This window comes from Saccopteryx bilineata, chromosome 1 (assembly GCF_036850765.1).
Source record: "Saccopteryx bilineata isolate mSacBil1 chromosome 1, mSacBil1_pri_phased_curated, whole genome shotgun sequence".
In the NCBI taxonomy this organism is placed as follows: Eukaryota; Metazoa; Chordata; class Mammalia; order Chiroptera; family Emballonuridae; genus Saccopteryx; species Saccopteryx bilineata.
Window position 1 is genome coordinate 254,665,188 of NC_089490.1, and position 20,588 is coordinate 254,685,775.

Sequence of the window (20,588 nt, forward strand, 5' to 3'; positions counted from 1 at the left end):
CCTTCCTTATGTCAGTGGTCTGGAGGGGAAAGAAGGTAAAACTGGCGCTCAGTTGGCTTCTGTGAGCTGGGAGTCTTACCAGGCTGTGTATGCGGTGGGCCTGCCTGCGCTGTGGGGGCCTGTGCTGAGGCCCTGTCTCCCCAGCTCAGGTTCTCACACTCCCGTGTCACGTGCTGTGTGGTCTTCAGTGCCAGGCCGCTGAGATTTTCTCTTACGTTTTCATTCTAAGAATTGCTCATTTAAAGCCATTTTTTATTTTTACTGTTTTATTCTTGCAGTCACCATCTGTTTACCAAAAGTAATAGTTGTAAAACTTTGTACCGTTTCTTGTTCATTGACCTCTGTTTGGGATCTTTATTCTTAAATTTTGTTTTGTTGGTTTCCTTGTCTAAGTTCTTCACAAAACTGTGTGCTGGAATCTAATTTCTGTGGTGTGTGCTTGAAGATGTCTTGCTTAGCATTCTTATCTTGAATCTTTGTAGGCAGCCACAAGTTGGAATGTTTGCCAGTGTAGATTGGTGTGTTTCAGTCTTGGAAAGATAAGCCTTTTCTTAGATTGCTCTAGGTCAGGGGTCCCCAAACTACAGCCCGCGGGCCACATGCGGCCCTCTGAGGCCATTTATCCGGCCCCTGCCGCACTTCTGGAAGGGGCACCTCTTTCATTGGTGGTCAGTGAGAGGAGCATAGTTCCCATTGAAATACTGGTCAGTTTATTGATTTAAATTTACTTGTTCTTTATTTTAAATATTGTATTTGTTCCCGTTTTGTTTTTTTTACTTTAAAATAAGATATGTGCAGTGTGCATAGGGATTTGTTCATAGTTTTTTTTATAGTCCGGCCCTCCAATGGTCTGAGGGACAGTGAACTGGCCCCCTGTGTAAAAAGTTTGGGGACCCCTACTCTAGGTCCTTGTCCTTTTATCCTTCAGTGTTTTAATAAAGGGAACACCATACCAGCTCTGTATCTTGAAAAGACTGTGAACCCTCAGCTGACCTTTGAGTCTCCCCGTGTCCCCAGAAGCCCTTGCGTAGTTTAGTTCTGCGGTGATCCCGGAGGAGGTTGGGTGTGGCTTGAGGCCGAGCACCATCACCCAGTCTCTGCAGTGCACTGTCTCCTGGGACCCTGGCTCATTCACTGTGCAGAGCTAGCTCTAGTTCAGGTTCTCTGGGGTTTTTCTCTTCAAGTTAATTCTTTTATTCTAAACTCCCTGTGAAACTGATACTTTCAGAATTTTTCATTGTAGTAATCATGAACATGCTCACACATAACACCTGTTCAGTTGCACAAGTACTGATTAAATTCTAGGAGTAATTTTTCATATTTAATAACTACCGTGCTTTTGAGAAAAGCTTTCAGGTAGCAACTATTATTCCTAACACGACCTTCAGAAGCTGAGATGGAATTGGTTGCCCTGCAGCTTACTTACAAAGGGCTTCACTGTATTCAGATGGTCAATAACTATGTTTGAATGAGTTGATTGGTATTGTAGAAATAGAACTTTTTTTAATTAGTCATAACTGAAGTATAAATAGGAGTATAGTTCCTTGCTTATTGGTAATAACTTTATAAGTGAGATTAAAAAGAACATAAAGGAATTAGAAAAAGTCTTTTTCAAAATGAAAAAGGGGAAAATATACTTTATATTCCAAGTCTTAAAAGTCATTAAGATGAAAATTGTAATTAAAAAGAATTGATGAAAAAATATATTGGAATCTAATTAATCTCGAGTTGATTACAGCTAACATTCCTAGGCCACTGTTTAGTTGAATTCATTGGTATTGTCATTGCTCAGTTCTCCCTATGATTTGTTATGTTTGAGCTGTATTTCTTAAGCAGGAGTATAGTTTATACTTATTTAGCTTAATTATTTTACCTAGGAAGCAGCTGTTATTTTAAAGTATAATCAAGGCTTAGAGTATACTATCTGTTGGTTTAATTTTATGTTATAACTTAAACTGTGTGTAACTCTGGCTCATGCTTTATTTGTGCAGAGTACCCTCCGAACCCTAAATCTAGAGCTCCGAGGATGCTGGTCATTAAGAAAGGTAATTCAAAAGATCTACAGCTCTCTGGATTCCCAGCAGGAGGAAGTCTTCAGTCGCAGCCAGTCAAGAATGGGACTGGTCCAAGTGTTTATAAAGGGCTAGTCCCGAAACCTGCTGCTCCACCCACAAAAGTAAGTTCTCAATTGTTAAACGTACAAGTTTCAAGTTGATACCAATTGAATTACTTCAGGAAAATACTGTTAAAAAAATTTACACCAAATTGTGTGGGGGTATTTGGTGGGATGCTGACTTCTGAGTGGGAAGAGTTGGAATCTTTATTCTTAAATTTTGTTTTGTTGGTTTCCTCGTCTAAATTCTTCACAAAACTGTGTGCTGGGATCTAATTTCTGTGGTGTGTGCTTGAAGACGTCCTGCTTAGCATTCTTATCTTGAGTCTTTGTAGGCAGCCACAAGCTGGAATGTTTGCCAGTGTAGATTGGTGTGTTTCAGTTTTGGAAAGATAAACCTTTTCTCAGATTGCTCTAAGTCCTTGTCCTTTTATCCTTCAGTGTTTGTCATTAATTTTAATTGTCTTTTAAATGGCATGTGTGTGTTTATCCATGTATATGTTTTTTTGTTTTAGTAGTAAATGAAATCTATAAAATTTTTTTGTTAGATGCATCTGTGATACGTTTGCTTAATAGCATATACAGTAATGCTGTTTTTCTTGGTATTCTGTTTTAGGCTTTTGAAACTCCCACTAGTGTTTTCTTGACATTAGGCAAAAGAAATTAACTTTAGGTTTATAAAATTTTGAGGGATATACAACTGAGACTCCTGGACTTAGATAAAAGTGAAGTGGTTGCCTGGGAGAGGAGCTGGGGAGGGAGACGAGGGACAGATGTACAGTGACGGGAAATGATTTGACTTTGGGGGGGTGAGCATGCAGCACAGTCAGCAGGTTAAAGGCCATAGAGACATTCATTGAAATCCTGTGTACTCTTGTTGAGCAATGTCATCTCATTACATTTAGTTTTAAAATAAAAAAACTTTAAAATGTTTTTGAAAATGTAGCAGCGGATTCAGATGTTTTTATCTGAATACCACACTGTTTTTATTTGAAGAAAAAGATGCAAGAGAATCATGTGGGAATGATTTACAGAGGTCCCCAAACTTTTCACACAGGGGGCCAGTTCACTGTCCCTCAGACCGTTGGAGGGCTGCCACATACAGTGCTCCTCACACTGACCACCAATGAAAGAGGTGCCCCTTTTGGAAATGCGGTGGGGGGGGGTCGGATAAATGGCCTCAGGGGCTTGCAGTTTGGGGACACCTGATTTAAGATGTAACACAAAAATAATTTTATGAACTACGTAGTTACCATTATTGATTTAATACAGTTTGCTTTGTTTTTCTTTCTTGCTTGTATGTGTTTCTTTAGGCTACACAATGGAAAAGCCAAACTAAAGAAAATAAAGTTGGGACTTCATTTTCTCATGAGTCTACATACAGTGTTGGCAACTTCAATGCTTTTAAATCAACTGCCAAGAACTTGAGTCCATCAACACCTTCAGCAAAAGAGGTGTGGCATTTAAACTTATTTCTGGGAGTGCAACATACAGTAATCATGTTAGTTTTATTTACAGAAAGGCATAGATTCATGAAACGAATACATTAAATTGGGTTAATGGCAATCCTTTCACAAACCTTTATTCAGATCTTTCCCCTCTATTTGCTAATAACACTTTAGAACATTAAGTAGAATAAATTTAAAAATTTTAATGAAAATTTCCAGATTTCAGAATGTAGAGAAATACCATATACTCATTAACCAGCAAGAATAACTTTTTTATGGTGATTTTGAGAGCATGTTTAGTAAAGCTGGGGACAGTGAGACAAGGAAGCGCCCAGGATAGAAGGAACAACAGGAAAGCCCAGGGGGCTGCTCTGGCTCACTGGGAAGTCAGAGACAAGGGGGCCTTTGAGTCAGGTCAGGGGGCGAGTGTGGGACGAGCTGCCGCTGCCCCCTGCTCCCCTGGCTACACGTTTCGTCGGGACCCTTAGAGCTTAGGAGACGCATGCCTGTGGGGGAAGAAGAGGAAAGGCTTGGGTATGTTCAGGGGAGGGGAGAATGCATTGAAAATTATGAGTTTGACATTTGTGATAGAGTTATGTATATGATTGACTCAAAATAACAATTTGTATTATATCATTTTTGGGGGGCTGATGGACATTTTATTAGTGTTAACATTTGGGGAGGTTGGGGGGGGGGGAAGAGGGAAAAAGGCATATTATTACTGAACTGACTTTAGATTCCTGGTAAGGGTAGTATTTCTTTGTCATTTGACCAGGTTTCTGAGACTTCCATGACAGGGAGTTCCCTGAATGTTTCAGAGTCAAGACGACACTTGGGGCTGTATAATTATACTTAACATGGCTCTGGACACAGTATTAGAACACCAGAGTGTCCCGTGAGCTAGTCGTCAGCCTTAGCATCTTAGAGCTCTGGTGGCAGGACGTGGTCCTCAGCTGGACCGTGCTCAGCCTCACCATGGTCTGACAGACACGGCTGCCAGCGTTTGAGCCTTGTGGTTTATGTCCCTGTCGAGAATGCCTGTGGTCCAGAGCTCTAACACTCTGTTCATGTTGTGTCCCACCTTCCAAACTAAACACTAAAATCAGAAGAATGTCAGTACACGGTCCTTTTCCATTCACTCCTGCCCTTCCACAGAAAATTTCCCTGGTGAAATCGACCTGATAAACCCTGTGTGTACCTGCGGGTAAATAATTTTAAGTAGATGTTATTGGAGCTGTTACAGAGCTGCAACCTGAGAACTCTGTGGAGCACTGTTTAAAACCCTGCTGTTCTATGTAGTATAGAAATGCTTAAACAATTTCAGGATTTGTTTTATAAAGTAGTATTTAAATTCCCAACTTCCTGTCATAGTTGTGTTATCAGACCATTGTTTCTAGGATAAAATTCTTTATTTCATTCAGTGGGGTAGATAAAACAGATAGAAATAGAGGAAAATAGTTTTTGAAATAGACTTAAAAAGTCAGTTTTGTGATAAAAGTGGAAGAGGAAGGTGTGAGAATTGTGAACTTTATATTGACATTATTTCTCTGTATACGTACTTAAAACCACTATTTCTTTTTTTAGTGTAATCGCTCAAATTCCTCTTCACCTGTTGACAAACTTGCTCAGCAGCCTCGGCTCACCAAGCTGACGCGCATGCGCACAGATAAGAAGAGCGAGTTTCTGAAGGCCTTGAAGAGGGACCGAGTGGAGGAGGAGCAGGAGGACGGAGGCCACGCTGGCTCCGAGAAGGTGACTGCTTGTGGGGACACCACGGTGGGGGGCACGTCAGGCATGACGTGGTAAAAGTTGGGCAAATACTATTGGACCTTCACATAAACTTGACTGTCTTTCTGAAGTAGATATTTCTTTTTTTTTTTTTTTTTTTTTTGTATTTTTCTGAAGCTGGAAATGGGGAGAGACAGTCAGACAGACTCCCGCATGTGCCCGACCGGGATCGACCGGGATCCACCCGGCACGCCCACCAGGGGCGAAGCTCTGCCCATCAGGGGGCGATGCTCTGCCCCTCCGGGGCGTCGCTCTGCCGCGACCAGAGCCATTCTAGCGCCTGGGGCAGAGGCCAAGGAGCCATCCCCAGCGCCCGAGCCATCTTTGCTCCAATGGAGCCTTGACTGCGGGAGGAGAAGAGAGAGACAGAGAGGAAGGAGGGGGTGGGGGTGGAGAAGCAAATGGGTGCTTTTCCTATGTGCCCTGGCCGGGAATCGAACCCGGGTCCCCTGCACGCCATGCCGATGCTCTACTGCTGAGCCAACTTGCCAGGGCCTGAAGTAGATATTTCTAATTCTGTAGTTCCTGTGTGAAAATAAAATTTAGGAGCACTCCTGTTCACACATGTATTTTTGTTTTCCCCATGTCGCCTGTCTTCATCCTTTGGGGTGTTTGCCTTTGTTGAGATGTTAAATACTGTACTAGAGCCAGAAACCTAGGGGTTTAGACATCACAGCTTAGGTTTCTATCTTTTGAGAATGTCTTCTAAATTTAATGATTACAAGTATTGCATTTATGTATTAGCAACAGGAGCTAACCAGGATCTATTCAAGTTTTTAAAAAAGGTCTTCTCTAACTCATTCTTCTTTAACTCCTGAAAAACCAGGATGACGACTCATTTAATTTGCATAACAGCAACAGTACTCACCAAGAGAGGGATATAAACCGGAACTTTGATGAAGATGAGATTCCGCAGGAGAACGGCAATGCCTCGGTGATCTCACAGCAGATCATGCGGTCCTCGACCTTCCCGCAGATGGACGTTCTGTCTAGTTCCCTGGAAGCGGAACACAGGCCAGTGTCCACTCTTACTTCTTCTCTGTGTCTTTAGTCCAGGGCTTTGATGCGAGAGAAATGTGATTTAGTTTTTAACAGCTTTATTCTATGCCATAAATTTCACAGATTTTAAGTGTACAATTCAGTGGTTTTTAAAGTATATTCCAAGTTGTGCAACTGTCACTACAATCCAGTTTAGACCATTTCCCTTGCACCCCAAAGAAACCCCATGCGCATCTGCAGTTCCTCTCCATTTTCTCTGCTGTGAGCACCCCAGTCTGCTTCCTGTGTTTTTATAGGTCTGCCTTTTCGGGGTGTTTCATGTAAGTGGAATCTTACACTATTTTGTCCTTTATGTCTGGCTGCTGTCACTGTTCTCCGGGGTCGTCGATGTTACCGCACACATCACTACTTTGTTCCTTTTTGTTGCTTGAAGTACACTGTGCAGGGAGTCCTCGGGTTATGACAGTCCTGACAAACGATATTTCAAGGTGACAATGCTCACTCCCATAAAAACTTAAAAAAACATTTGATGTGTGAGTGTTGTTTGTGGCTTCACCCATTAGCGCTTTACTTCTTTATACTCAGTTTTTGTCATTTTTTCTGTTACTACAGTAGAGTGTATTTATGTCTTTTCCCCTTTTCTGTGGCTTAGTTGTGTTTTTTTGTTCTAGGTTATGATTTTACAACTGTGTTAGGATAGGTGACAGGCTAGGTGTGTTTCAACTGACACTAAAATTCAGGTTACGCCACTGTTGGAACAGAACTGTGTCGTAACCTGAGGACCCCTGTCTCTACTGCTCGTTGACTGACCGGAATTGGGCTGTTTGAACCCTTTGAGTATTCTGGATAATGGTGCTGTGAACATTTGTGTGCGTGTTTGTGTGGGCGTATTTTTATTTCTTTTGGGTGGATACCTAGGAGGAGAACTGCTGGAACGCGTGCTTACATTTGTGAAATTGCCAAACTTTCTGCTCGCTTGCGTGTAGTTCACATCCTCATCAGCACGACCTGGAGATGCTGGCTTCTCCAAGCTCCTGCCCACACTCAGTACCCCCATCCTAATTCTTTTTTTTTTTTTTTCCCCTGAAGCTAGAAACGGGGAGAGACAGTCAGACAGACTCCCGCATGTGCCCGACCGGGATCCACCCAGCACGCCTACCAGGAGGCGATGCTCTGCCCCTCTGGGGCGTCACTCTGCTGCGACCAGAGCCACTCCACGCCTTGGGCAGGGGCCAAGGAGCCATCCCCAGCGCCTGGGCCATCTTTGCTCCAATGGAGCCTCGGCTGCGGGAGGGGAAGAGAGAGACAGAGAGGAAGGAGAAGGGGAGGGGTGGAGAAGCAGATGGGCACCTCTCCTGTGTGCCCTGGCCGGGAATCGAACCCGGGACTTCTGCATGCCAGGCCGACGCTCTACCACTGAGCCAACCGGCCAGGGCCCCATCCTAATTCTAATGAGTATGAAAGGCATTTGCATAATGACTCAGTGTGGAGCATCTTTTTTTGTTTGTTTGTTTGTTTTACACTTGAAACCTATATAATTTTATTAAGCAATTGTTGGAATCCATGTGAGTCCGAAAAGACCAGAGTAACAGGCTTTATTGAAAGGAAGAAAGGAACCCTGACCTGTACAGACTAAGAGGTGAATTTTATAGGGCTTGGGAGAGCCCAAGGAGATACTGAGTCAGAAGTTCTGGTATGTTCCCTTCTGCGGATTTACAGTTTTGGCTTCCTGGAACGCTCCTCCTTAGGGCGGTTGACCAGCTTCTTGGAACTCTTCTGCCTCAGGGGCGATTATCCAGTAAGTAAGGGTGAGGTCAGGCATCCAGGTGGTCCAACAATAGGGCAGTTGGAATTTCTGGTAAATTCATGTATCTGTCTCAACTCTGTGGTATGTTAAAAAAGAAAAGAGGCGGGGGGAAGGAGAGGGTATGAGGTTCAGGAAGGAGGTTTGTCTCTGACCGGCCATCTTCTGGAGCTACTTCCTGCTATTATCCCTATCGGGGGCCTCCTTCGTGAACCCCTCCCTGGGGCAGTTGGAGTAGGGGTTGTAAAAGCATTTGATTGTAGGTAATTCTGGAGATTTCTCCCATTTAGGCCTGCAGGAACTTGATAAAGAAAGAGGCAAGCATTAAAATTAGGCACAAAATTAGGATTGGTTCTATAATTGGCGCTAATAATGAGAACAAGGGTTTTTTCCACCATTGTTCGGAATAGGGGTGTATTTATAGGGTTCCAGGTTTTTCTGTTTTGCAAGGGCAGATTTCAGGGTTGGTGTGTAGGGTTAGGTAGATTTTTCCAATTTTCTGATTGGCGAAGGTCTGCATGCGATTCTTCTGGTCTGGCAGGGGTTCAGGACAGGGACAGATCGCCGGCCAATCAATCCTGTCCCAGGTTTCAGCACCAAATGTTGGAATCCATGGGAGTCTGAAAAGACCAGTGTAGCAGGCTTTATTGAAAGGAAGTAAGGAACCCTGCCGGGCACTTCTCCGGGGAGAAGGGCCGGAGCATCATTTCCTGTATGTTTCTGTGTGTGTTATAAAGTAGGATTCCAGATTCTTCCTTTTTCATGTGTCTGTTCATCCAGTGTTCCAAGATGTGATTTGTTTTTATTGTAAACTTTTAGGAGCGCTTTCTGCTTCCATCATTACCATCTTAAACATCTTTTAAATAGTGAACTATGAAGTAATGATGTCTCAGAATTGAACAGTACTCAAATCTGGAGTAGACTGCTTTGTTTTTATCCTCTGTGGTTTTACACTTATGACCAGGTGGTTTGCAGATTTGCCGTTGCGGTGGTCCTGCAGTAACCCCATGGTTCAGCATCCCTGCATAAAGGACTAGAGAACTTAGTGCTTTATTCTTTGGTTTGAAATTAAGCAAACCTATCAAGGCTTAAATTGTGGTGCAGAAATAGATAACTAGCTGATTTAAGCTCACTACCATGAAGGGAAAGATTACTGCACCAAAACTTCTCTCCTTTGTCGTACTTAATAGGATTAATTTAGATTACTACTCAGTCTACTGTTTTTATTTTTAAGGTTTTGTTCCACACATATTTGTGTCATTTTATTTTTTCTTTCTTTTTAAAAGATTTTTATTTATTCATTTTAGAAGAGAGGAAGAGGGGGAGGAGCAGGAAGCATCAACTCCCACATGTGCCTTGACCAGGCAGGCCCAGGGTTTCGAACCAGTGACCCTCAGCACTCCAGGTCAACACTTCATCCACTGCGCCACCACATGGCAGGCTTTGTGTTATTTTCAACATTAGAGTTCTTAAATCTATTAAAGTTTCAATTCCTTTGTAATAACTGAAGGATTATAACTACTAAAGCAATGAAATGTTAATTTATGCACTCATATTGTATATTTATATAACTCTTTAATTGCTTTGTATAAACTGAATTGTTTTTCTACTGAAACTTCTTATATATCCCCAGGGGCCAGGCTCAGTGCAGGGGTGATATTCATTAACATCCCAATTGATTATTTTTGGGTAAATGCCAGTTTTCCTTGAACTTGATTGAATTCTTGGGCAATAAGGATCCTGGACTATACCAACTGTAGAATAACTTTTTTTATTTTTAATTTCAGCTTTTATTTTCGTTTAGAATCTAAGCTCCATTCATTTAACAAATGTGTGCTTACATTTGTTAAATGAACGAGGAACGCAACAGTTGAAGAATTTTTCTGCCTACTCTGTAACTTTATACTCAACGAGTGAGACATGCGTACTGCAGGGCTGCCAAGGGTACTGGGTTGGTCATTTGAGGGAAGGGATGGGTGTTTTGAGTTGAGTACATACCTAGTTTTGTTTTAGGACCAGTGGATGGTATATCGGTATGTCTTGACCAGAGTGTGGAGTTTTTAATGAAATTAGAAATGACCTCATTAAAATATATTCCTAATTGTAGGGAAGGAGGAAATTAACATAAGATTTGTTTTAAAAGCTATTCCAGAAACAGTTTATCAGTTATAGTCTCTGGGAATAAGGGGCCAGAGGAGAAAAGGAAAGTTAGGAATACTTGAATTTTATAACATTGAAATAATTTGTGCATCTCTTGTTATTAAGGTTCAGTTTTTTGTGTTTTTTTTTTTTTTTTTTTGTATTTTTCTGAAGTTGGAAACAGAGAGGCAGACAGACTCCAGCATGCGCCCGACCAGGATCCACCCGGCACGCCCACCAGGGGGCGATGCTCTGCCCATCCGGGGCGTTGCTCTGTTGCATCCAGAGCCATTCTAGCGCCTGAGGCAGAGGCCATAGAGTCATCCTCAGCGCCAGGGCCAACTTTGCTCCAGTGGAGTCTTGGCTGTGGGAGGGGAAGAGGGAGACAGAGAGGAAGGAGAGGGGGAGGGGTAGAGAAACAGACGGGCGCTTCTCCTGTGTGCCCCGGTCGGGAATCGAACCTGGGACTCCTGCATGCCAGGCCAACCGGCCAGGGCTCAAGGTTCAGTTTTTAACAGTAAAACAGTAAAAGTAAGGATCTAGTATAAGCAGATTGTTTTACTGCCCTAAGTCTGTAGACTCTGGACGGGTGGCGTTGGAAATGAAAACCCTGTTCTGCGGGGAAGTGAGGCCACAGAATGAAGACAGTGCGTTGGGAAAGAAACTTCAAGTGATGACAAGGAGTGAGGGAACTAGTGGTTATGAGTGTGACAGATGGTCCCGAGGCCACAGGATTTGATGCAATGCATGCTGACTTGGGAGACAAAACAACAGTTATATTTCCTTTTCTGCCATCAAATATGCAAGTTATTTTACTTATGTGATTTTGATTTTTTTTTTTTAAGTGAGAGGAGGGGAGATAGTGAGACAGACTCCTGCATGTGCCCCGACTGAGATTTACCTCAAGCTGACGCTTGGACCAGCCAAGCCACTGGCTGCAGGAGGGGAAGGGTGAGAGAAGGAGAAGCAGATGGGCGCTTCTCCTATGTGCCTGGACTGAGAATTGAACCTGGGGTATCCATACGCCGGGCCAATGCTCTATCCACTGAGACAATTGACTGGCCTGTTTTCTTGATTCTTTATATGTAAAGTATAGGAATAAGTGTTAAGTTTTATTTAGAGTCTCTGAGCACCGATATTCTTGAAGGTTATTTTTAAAATGTAAAAGTCTACAAAATAGCTACTTTGTGGCAGGCTCAAGTTGAAAGATAAATAGGTGTAAATAGGAGAAATGACTACTTAAGACATTTAATTAATTTTTAAAATTATAATCTCATCAGTATAAAATATATAAGGTCTACCGGAAAGTTCTGTTTCTATCACAAGTTTCGACACGTAAGCACATGTTTATTTGGCGCATGTGTGCCTCTCTATTTTTATCACTTAATGTATACATACTGACGTAGCAAATTAACTAAAAGTTGATTCACGTTAGTCTTATGTGTGAAGTGATAAAGTTCATTTACGCCACTGTAATTTTTACGAATTTCAACAAGGAAGAAATGCTACAGAAGCATGTCTGTCGCATCCACCATATTCCCCGGACTTAGCACCCTCTGACTATCACTTGTTTTTGTCCTTACAAAATCTTTTGAAGGGCAAAAAAATTCAAACATGAAGAAGATATCAAACAAGCACTGGTTCAATTTTTCGCATCAAAAGATAAAACATTTTTTAAAAATGGGATATACAAATTGCCCTCACGCTGGCAAGAAATCATTAATAATAATGGCAATTATATTATTTAATAATGTTTATTGACGGTAAGAAAAATTTGTATTTTGTTTTATTCCAAAAACGGACAGAACTTTCTGGTAGACCTTGTATGTCCATATTGGGAAAAAACCGAAGTCATTGAGTCAGATGCAGCAGCTCAGGCCAGGGTGTTCCTGTTTGCCCCACTAGAGTTGGCTCACTGCCAGTTTTTTGCTCTGTGTGCCTAAGATGGAGGTAGTCTCTTTAAAAATTGGAAGGAAAAGAGAGTAACCCTAAGTCATTTTACTTACTGTGTTTCACCCTGGATAAAGACACACACCCCCACCCCCTGAAAAATTTGGGGTGTGAAAACTGGGTGCGTCTTATACGGTGGTTATAGATTTTTTTTTTAACTTGCATTTCCCGCTTTTTCACACTTCTCTTTTTTTCAAATTTTAGGCCCCAAATTTAGGTGCATCTTATACATGGGAAAGACGGTAGATCCTGGTTGAGAGCTTTTAAAATAGTCCTCTTTCTGTCACAGACCATGATTCCTGTTTCACATTGAATTAATGTGATGACTGGCATGCTCACGTGGTGATACCAGTAGATAAATAAATTGTAATGCAATACAGGGTAAGATAGCCTGACCTTTTTTTTTCAGGGTAGAAAACTTGATGATTAGCTCAAATAGAATGGACTGTGGGGTATCAGCAAGTGGGCAGGACATTGCTTTTACTGTCAGTGCTTGGCTTTAGCAGACTCCACGGTTCTAGCCTGAACAGCCTTCTGCAAGTTCCTAACCTGGAGGACCTCTGAATTCAAAAATAAAGCAGTTAAGCAATTATCATCTTACTATGTAAGGCCTTTCATTGGGCTTACTCCTTTTTTTTGTGTGACAGAGACAGAGGAACAGAGAGACTGGAAGGAAGAGATGAGAAGCATCAATTCTTTGTTGCGGCACCTTAGTTTCTCAGTGATTGCTTTCTCATATGTGCTTTGACTGGGCGGCTACAACAGACCAAGTGACCCCTTGCTCAAGCCAGTGACCTTGGGCTTAAGCTGGTGAGCCTTGCTCAAACCAAGTGAGCCCATGCTGAAACCGGTGACCTCGTGGTTTCGAACCTGGGTCCTCCGTGTCCCAGTCCGACGCTCTATCCAGTGTGCCACCACCTGGTCAGGCTCCAATGAACTTATTACTCTTATCTACATATACTTATCTACATACTCTTAATCTACATAAATGCACATTTTATTTTTATTATTAATTTATTGTGTTTACCTAGATTCTAATGTCACCCATGTTTCCCAGTACATCCTCACGTCTCCCTCCCTGTAACGCCCTCCCCGCTTCCCTCCAGGAATTGCTTTTCTGCTCTCCTCCCATCCTATCACCCTATCATTGCCTTTCCTCTGTCCGCTTTCCTTCTGGATCCATTGATCCCGCCTCTGTCTTTATTCCGCTGCTCAGTTCATATTGTTTGTAGGATTCCTCATATGAGTGAGGTCATATGATATTATTTTTTATTTCTCTGCCTGGCTTTTTTCACTTAACATAATAGTTTCCAGTTCCATCCATGTTGTCGCAAAAAATATTTCCTTGTTTTTCATGGCCTCATAGTATTCCATTGTGTATATGTATCACTGCTTTTTAATCCAGTCGTCCACTGACGGACCCTTGGGCTGTTTCCAGATCTTCGCTATTGTGAACAATGCTGCCATAAACATGGGGGTGCATTTCTCCTTTTCAAACTGTGCTATGGTATTCTTGGGGTATATTCCTAAAAGTAGGATAGCTGGGTCAAAAGGCAGTTTGATTTTTAATTTTTGAGGAATCTCCATACTGTTTTCCACAATGGCTGCACCAGTCCGCATTCCCACCAGCAGTGCAGGAGGGTTCCCCTTTCTCCACATCCTTGACTTACTCTGTTGTTTTGTTAATGAGCGCCATTCTGACTGGTTTGAGGTGGTATCTCCTTGTGCTTTTAATTTGCATTTCTCTAATGATTAGTGATGTTGAGCATTTTTTCATATGCCCATTGGCCATCTGTATGTCCTCTTTGGAGAAGTGTCTATTCATCTCTTTTACCCATTTTTTAAAAAAATTATTTATTTATTTATTCATTTTAGAGAGGAGAGGGAGAGACAAAGAGAGAGGGGGAGAGAGAGAGAGAGAGAGAGAGAGAGAGGAGAGGGGAGGAGCTGGAAGCATCAACTCCCATATGTGCCTTGACCAGGCAAGCCCAGGGTTTTGAACCAGCGACTTCAGCATTTCCAGGTCGACGCTTTATCCACTGCGCCACCATAGGTCAGGCATCTTTTACCCATTTTTTGATCGGACTGTTTATCTTCCTGGTGTTGAGTTTTACAAGTTCTTTATAAATTTTAGTTATTAACCCCTTATCAGACGTATTGTCAAATATGTTCTCCCATTGTGTGGTTTGCCTTTTTATTCTGTTCATACTGTCTTTAGCTGTGCAAAAGCTTTTTAGTTTGATATAGTCCCATTTATTTATCCTGTCTTTTATTTCCCTTGCTTGTGGAGATAAATCAGCAAATATATTGCTGTGAGTGATGTCGAAGAGCTTACTGCCTATGTTTTCTTCTAGGATGCTTATGGTTTCATGACTTACATTTAAGTCTTTTATCTATTTTGAGTTTATTTTTGTGAATGGTGTAAGTTGGTGGTCTAGTTTCATTTTTTTGCAGGTAGCTGACCAGTTTTTCCAACACCATTTGTTAAAGAGACTGTCTTTACTCCATTGTATGCTATCACCACCCTTGTCAAATATCAATTGTTCATAAAGGTGCGGGTTTATTTCTGGGTTCTCTGTTCTGTTCCATTGATCTATATGCCTGTTCATATGCCAGTACTAGGCTGTTTTGAGTACAATGGCCTTGTAGTATAACTTGACATCTGGAAGTGTGATACCACCCACTTTATTCTTCTTTTTCAAGATTGCTGAGGGCTATTCGTGTTCTTTTTTGGTTCCGTATGAATTTTTGGAATATTCTATATCTTTGAAGTATGTCCTTGGTATTTTATTAGGAATTACATTGAATTTATGAATTGCTTTGGGTATTATGGACATTTAATGATGTTTATTTTTCCTAACCATGAGCACAGTATATGCTTCCATTTGTTTGTATCTTCCTTGATTTCTTTTATCAATGTTTTATAATTTTCCAAGTACAAGTCTTTAACCTCCTTGGTTAAATTTACTCCTAGGTACTTTATTTTTATTTATTTATTTATTTATTTATTTATTTGCATTTCTCTGAAGCCGGAAATGGGGAGAGACAGTCAGACAGGCTCCCGCATGTGCCCCACCGGGATCCACCCGGCACACCTACCAGGGGCGAAGCTCTGCCCCTCCAGGGGGCGATGCTCTGCCCCTCCAGGGCGTTGCTCTGTTGCGACCAGAGCCACTCTAGCGCCTGGGGCAGAGGCCAAGGAGCCATCCCCAGCGCCCGGGCCATCTTTGCTCCAATGGAACCTCGGCTGTGGGAGGGGAAAAGAGAGACAGAGAGGAAGGAGAGGGGGAGGGGTGGAGAAGCAGATGGGCGCTTCTCCTGTATGCCCTGGCCTGGAATCGAACCCAGGACTTCTGCACGCCAGGCCGACGCTCTACCACTGAGCCAACTGGCCAGGGCTACTTTATTTTTCTTGGTGCAGTAGTGAAGGGGATTGTTTTCTTAATTTCTCTTTCAGACAGATCATTGTTGATGTATAAAAATGCCTCCTAATTCTGAGTATTAATTTTATATCCTGCTACCTTGCTGAATTCATTTATCAGGTCTAGTAGTTTTTTGTGACTTTAGGGTTTTCTAGGTACAGTATCATATCATCAGCAAATAATGATAGTTTTACTTCTTTTCAAATTTGGATGACTTTTATTTCTTCTTGTCTGATTGCTGTGGCTAGGACTTCCAGAACTATGTTGAATAAGAGTGGTGAAAGGGGCACCCCTGCCTTGTCCTTGATCTTAAGGGGATTGTTTTTACTTTTGCCCATTGAGTATGATGTTGGCTGTGGACCTGTCATAGATGGTCTTTATCATTTTGAGATATGATCCGCGTATTCCCACTTTGCTGAGAGTTTTGATCATAAATGCGTGTTGGATTTTATTGAGTGCTTTTTCTACATCTTTTGATATTATCATGTGTTTTTTGTCCTACCTTTTATGTGATGAATCACATTGATTGATTTGCTGCAAATATTGTACCAGCTTTGCCTCCCCTTGCTGAATCCGGTTTGCTAATATTTTGTTGCAAACTTTAGCATCTATAAATTCATCAGGGATATTGGCCTATAGTTTTCTTTCTTTGTGTTGTCTTTGCCTGGTTTTGGAATCAGAATTATGCTCACCTCATAAAAGGAACTTGGAAGTCTTTCCTCCTCTTGAATTTTTTTGAAATAGCTTGAGAAGGATAGGAGTTAGTTTTTATTTGAATGTTTGGTAGAATTTGCCTATGAAGCCATCTGCCGAGGCTTTTGTTTGTTGGGAGTTTATTGATAACTGTTTTGATCTCATTTGTTGTAATTGGTCTGTTTAGGTTTTCTGATTCTTCCAGACTGATTTTTGAAAGATTACATTTTTCAAGGAATTTGGGTATTTCACCTAGGTTGTCTAATTTTTTGACATATAGTTCTTTATAGTATTTTCTTACAATCCTTTTGTATTTCTGCTGTGTCCATTGCTACTTCTCCACTCTCATTTCTAAATTTATCTGAGTCCTTTCTCTTTTTTTCTTGGTGAGTCTGGCGAAGGGTTCATCAATCTCATCAATCTTATTTACTTTTTCAAAGAATCAGCTCTTGGTTTCATTGATCCTCTCTATTGTTTTTTTAATCTCTGTGTCATTTATTTCTGCTCTGATCTTTAATAATTTCCTTCCTTCTACTTCCTCTAGGCCAGGGGTCCCCAAACTTTTTACACAGGGGGCCGGTTCATTGTCCCTCAGACCTTTGGAGAGCCGCCACATACAGTCTTCCTCTCACTGACCACCAATGAAAGAGGTGCCCCTTCCGGAAGTGCAGTAGGGGGCCAGATAAATGGCTTCAGTGGGCTGCATGCGGCCTGTGGGCCATAGTTTGGGGACGCCTGCTCTAGGCTTTACTTGCTGTTCTTTTTCTAGTTGTTTTAGTTGCTGGATTAAGTTGTTTTTTTTAGCTTTTTCTAGCTTCTTTTTTTTTTTCTTTCATTTTTCTGAAGCTGGAAACAGGGAGAGACAGTCAGACAGACTCCCGCATGCGCCCGACCGGGATCCACCCGGCACACCCACCAGGGGCTACGCTCTGCCCACCAGGGGGCGATGCTCTGCCCATCCTGGGCGTCGCCATGTTGCGACCAGAGCCACTCTAGCACCTGAGGCAGAGGCCACAGAGCCATCCCCAGCGCCCGGGCCATCTTTGCTCCAATGGAGCCTTGGCTGCGGGAGGGGAAGAGAGAGACAGAGAGGAAAGCGCGGCGGAGGGGTGGAGAAGCAAATGGGCGCTTCTCCTGTGTGCCCTGGCCGGGAATCAAACCCGGGTCCTCCGCACGCTAGGCCGACGCTCTACCGCTGAGCCAACCGGCCAGGGCTTCTAGCTTCTTAAGGTATGCCTGTAATGCTATGAACTTCCCTCTCAGGACTGCTTTTGCTGTGTCCCACAGAGTTTGAGTTGTTCTATGCTTGTTTTCATTTGTTTCAAGGAAATTTTTTATTTCTTCCTTGATCTCATTGTTGATCAGTCGTTGTTTAATAACATGCTGTTTAGTTTCCAAGTGTTTGAGTATTTTTCAGTTTTCCTATTGTAGTTGATATCTATATAGTTTCATGCCATTGTGGTCAGAGAAGATGCTTGATATGGTTTCAATCTTCTTAAATTTGTTGAGACTCGTTTTATTACCTAATATGTGGTCTATCCTAGAGAATATACCATGCGCACTTGAAAAGAATGTGTTTTCTACTGCTTTAGGGTAGAAGATTCTGAAGATATCTATTAAATCCAATTGATCTAGTGTATCCCTTAATTCTGTTATTCTTTGTTAATTTTTTTTCTTGAGGATCTATTCACTGATATTACTGGGGTATTCAAATCCCCTACTATTATAGTATTGCTGTTGATCCCCCCCCCCTTTTTTTTATGTACCTTGACCACGGGCCTTCAGCAGACCAAGAAACCCCTTGCTTGAGCCAGCGACGTTGGGCTCAAGCTGGTGAGCTTTTTGCTCAAACCAGATGAGCCCTCGCTCAAGCTGGCGACCTCAGGGTCTCGAACCTGGGTCTTCCGCATCCGACACTCTATCCACTGTGCCACCGCCTGGTCAGGCTGATCTCTCTCCCTTTATGTCCATCAAAATCTGCTTTATATATTTAGGTGCTCCTATATTATTAGGAGCACAGATATTTATAATGGTTATCTCTTCCTGTTGGATTTCTCCCTTTATCATTATATAGTGACCTTCTTTATCCCTTACTATATAGTCTTTGTTTTAAAGTTTGTCAGATATAAATATTGCTACCCTAGCTTTTTTTCATTTCCATTTGCATGAAATATATATTTTTTTTCCATCCTTTTACTTTTAGTCTATGTGTATCTTTTGTTTTGCGGTGCATTTCCTGTAGACAACATATGTACAGGTCCTGTTTTCTTATCCATTCAGCTACCCTGTGTCTTTTGATTGGAGCATTTAATTCATTTACATTTAAGGTTATTATTGATATGTAGTTTATTGCCATTTGATTCTTTAAAGTTATATTCCTCTTTTAGTAATTCTTTCCCCCCTTTATTCTGTTTACAACAGACCCTTTAACATTTCTTGCAGCATTGGTTTGGTTGTAATAAATTCCTTGAGTTTTTTTTGTCTGGGAAGCTTTTTATTTCTTCTTCAATTTTAAATGATAGCCTTGCTGGATAAAGAAGTCTTGGTTGTAGGCTCTTGTTCTGCAATACTTTGAATATGTCTTGCCATTCCCTTCTGGCCTCAAGTGTTTCTATTGAGAAGTTGGGTGACATCCTTATGGTGGCTCCTTTGTAGGTGTTAGCCTTTTTTTCTCTAGCAGCTTTTAGTTTTTTCTCTTTATCTCTTAGCTTTGGTATTTTAATTATGTGTCTTGGTGTAGATTTTTTGGGGTTTCTCTTTAATGGAATTCTGTGTGCTTCTTGAACTTGTGTGACTTTTTTTTTTTTTTTGTATTTTTCTGAAGCTGGAAACGGGCAGAGACAGTCAGACTCCCCACATGCGCCCGACCGGGATTCACCCGGCACGCCCACCAGGGGCGACGCTCTGTCCACCAGGGGGCGACGCTCTGCCCATCCTGGGCGTCGCCATATTGCGACCAGATCCACTCTAGCGCCCGAGGGAGAGGCCACAGAGCCATCCCCAGCGCCCGGGCCATCTTTGCTCCAATGGAGCCTTGGCTGCGGGAGGGGAAGAGAGAAACAGAGAGGAAAGCGCGGCGGAGGGGTGGAGAAGCAAATGGGTGCTTCTCCTCTGTGCCCTGGCCGGGAATCGAACCCGGGTCCTCCGCATGCTAGGCCGACTGTGTGACGTTTTCATGCATCAATTTAGGGAAGTTTTTAGCTATGATTTTACTGAACATGGTCTCTAACCCTTGTTCTTTCTCCTCTTCTTCAGGAACCCCTCTAATGTGGATATTGTTTCTCTTTAGGTTGTCACAGATCTCTCAAAAATTCCTCAGATTTTTTCAGTCTCTTTTTGCTGCTCCGCTTCCATGCTTTCACTTATCTTGTCCTCTTAAGTCACTAATTCGATCCTCTGCTTCATTTATTCTGCTTTTGATTCCTTCCAGTGTAGTCTTCATTTCTGATGTTTTGTTTGTCATTTCTGTCTGATTTTTTATGATTTCCGTGTCCTTTTTGATGCTTTCAATTTTTTTACTGAAGTGTTCATTAAGTCCATTTATTGTAGCTTTGAGATTTTTAAGCATCCTACAAATCATTATTTTATACTCTGCATCTGGTAATTTGATTACTTCTAATTCATCCAAGACTTTATCAGAGGATTTATCTTGTTGAATCATATGACTTATGCTTTTCTGCCTACCCATTATTCTCTATATAGAATTGTAGGTGTTCTTCCACCTGTGATCTTCTTACCTAGTAGAACCTCTTTGAAGTCTTGATTTGTTGGTTTTCTTCTCAGTTTTCTTAACTCAGTGGTAGTCTTGTTTACTGATCTCAGCAGGGGCTTATTTGAAGCTGTATCCAGGAATGAGGTGGTGTAACCTGAGATTCTGAAGGCCAGATCTGCCAGCTTCTCTCCAGGGGCGGGGTGCTTTCTCGGATTCAGTAGGGGGAAGTGTATCTCTGATCTCCATGGAGACCTGAGTTACTGCTCCTCCTTTCCACTTCCTGTTTTCAGCTGTGTCTTGTTGCTCTGATTGGAGCTGGAGAGCTTTCTGGAGGTGGGTCCACTTTAGGCTTGTGCTTTGTTGAGGGTTCAACCCCTCCCCCAGCTATGGCCACCTCAGCACTGGATGAGTCAGCTTCTCAGGTCCTCCCATGCATTCCTCTGCCCGTCACCATCTGTCTCCCTCTCTCTCCAGTTTCCTTTTGGAAGACAAGCCAGCCCTCTCAGCTCACCTCATTCCC

The 20,588-nt window shown here is 42.2% G+C and overlaps 1 protein-coding gene across 5 annotated transcripts in view; it reads left to right on the forward strand.

The window, feature by feature from the left end:
- Positions 1-20,588, forward strand: part of GPBP1 (GC-rich promoter binding protein 1) — a 94,864-nt gene that overhangs the window by 69,497 nt on the left and 4,779 nt on the right. For all 5 annotated transcript variants that reach the window (XM_066241035.1, XM_066241015.1, XM_066241056.1 and 2 more), the window contains 4 exons: positions 1,992-2,176; positions 3,427-3,567; positions 5,146-5,313; positions 6,176-6,363. In XM_066241035.1, coding sequence (XP_066097132.1) covers positions 1,992-2,176; positions 3,427-3,567; positions 5,146-5,313; positions 6,176-6,363 — 682 coding nt within the window. The remainder of the gene's footprint in view (positions 1-1,991; positions 2,177-3,426; positions 3,568-5,145; positions 5,314-6,175; positions 6,364-20,588) is intronic.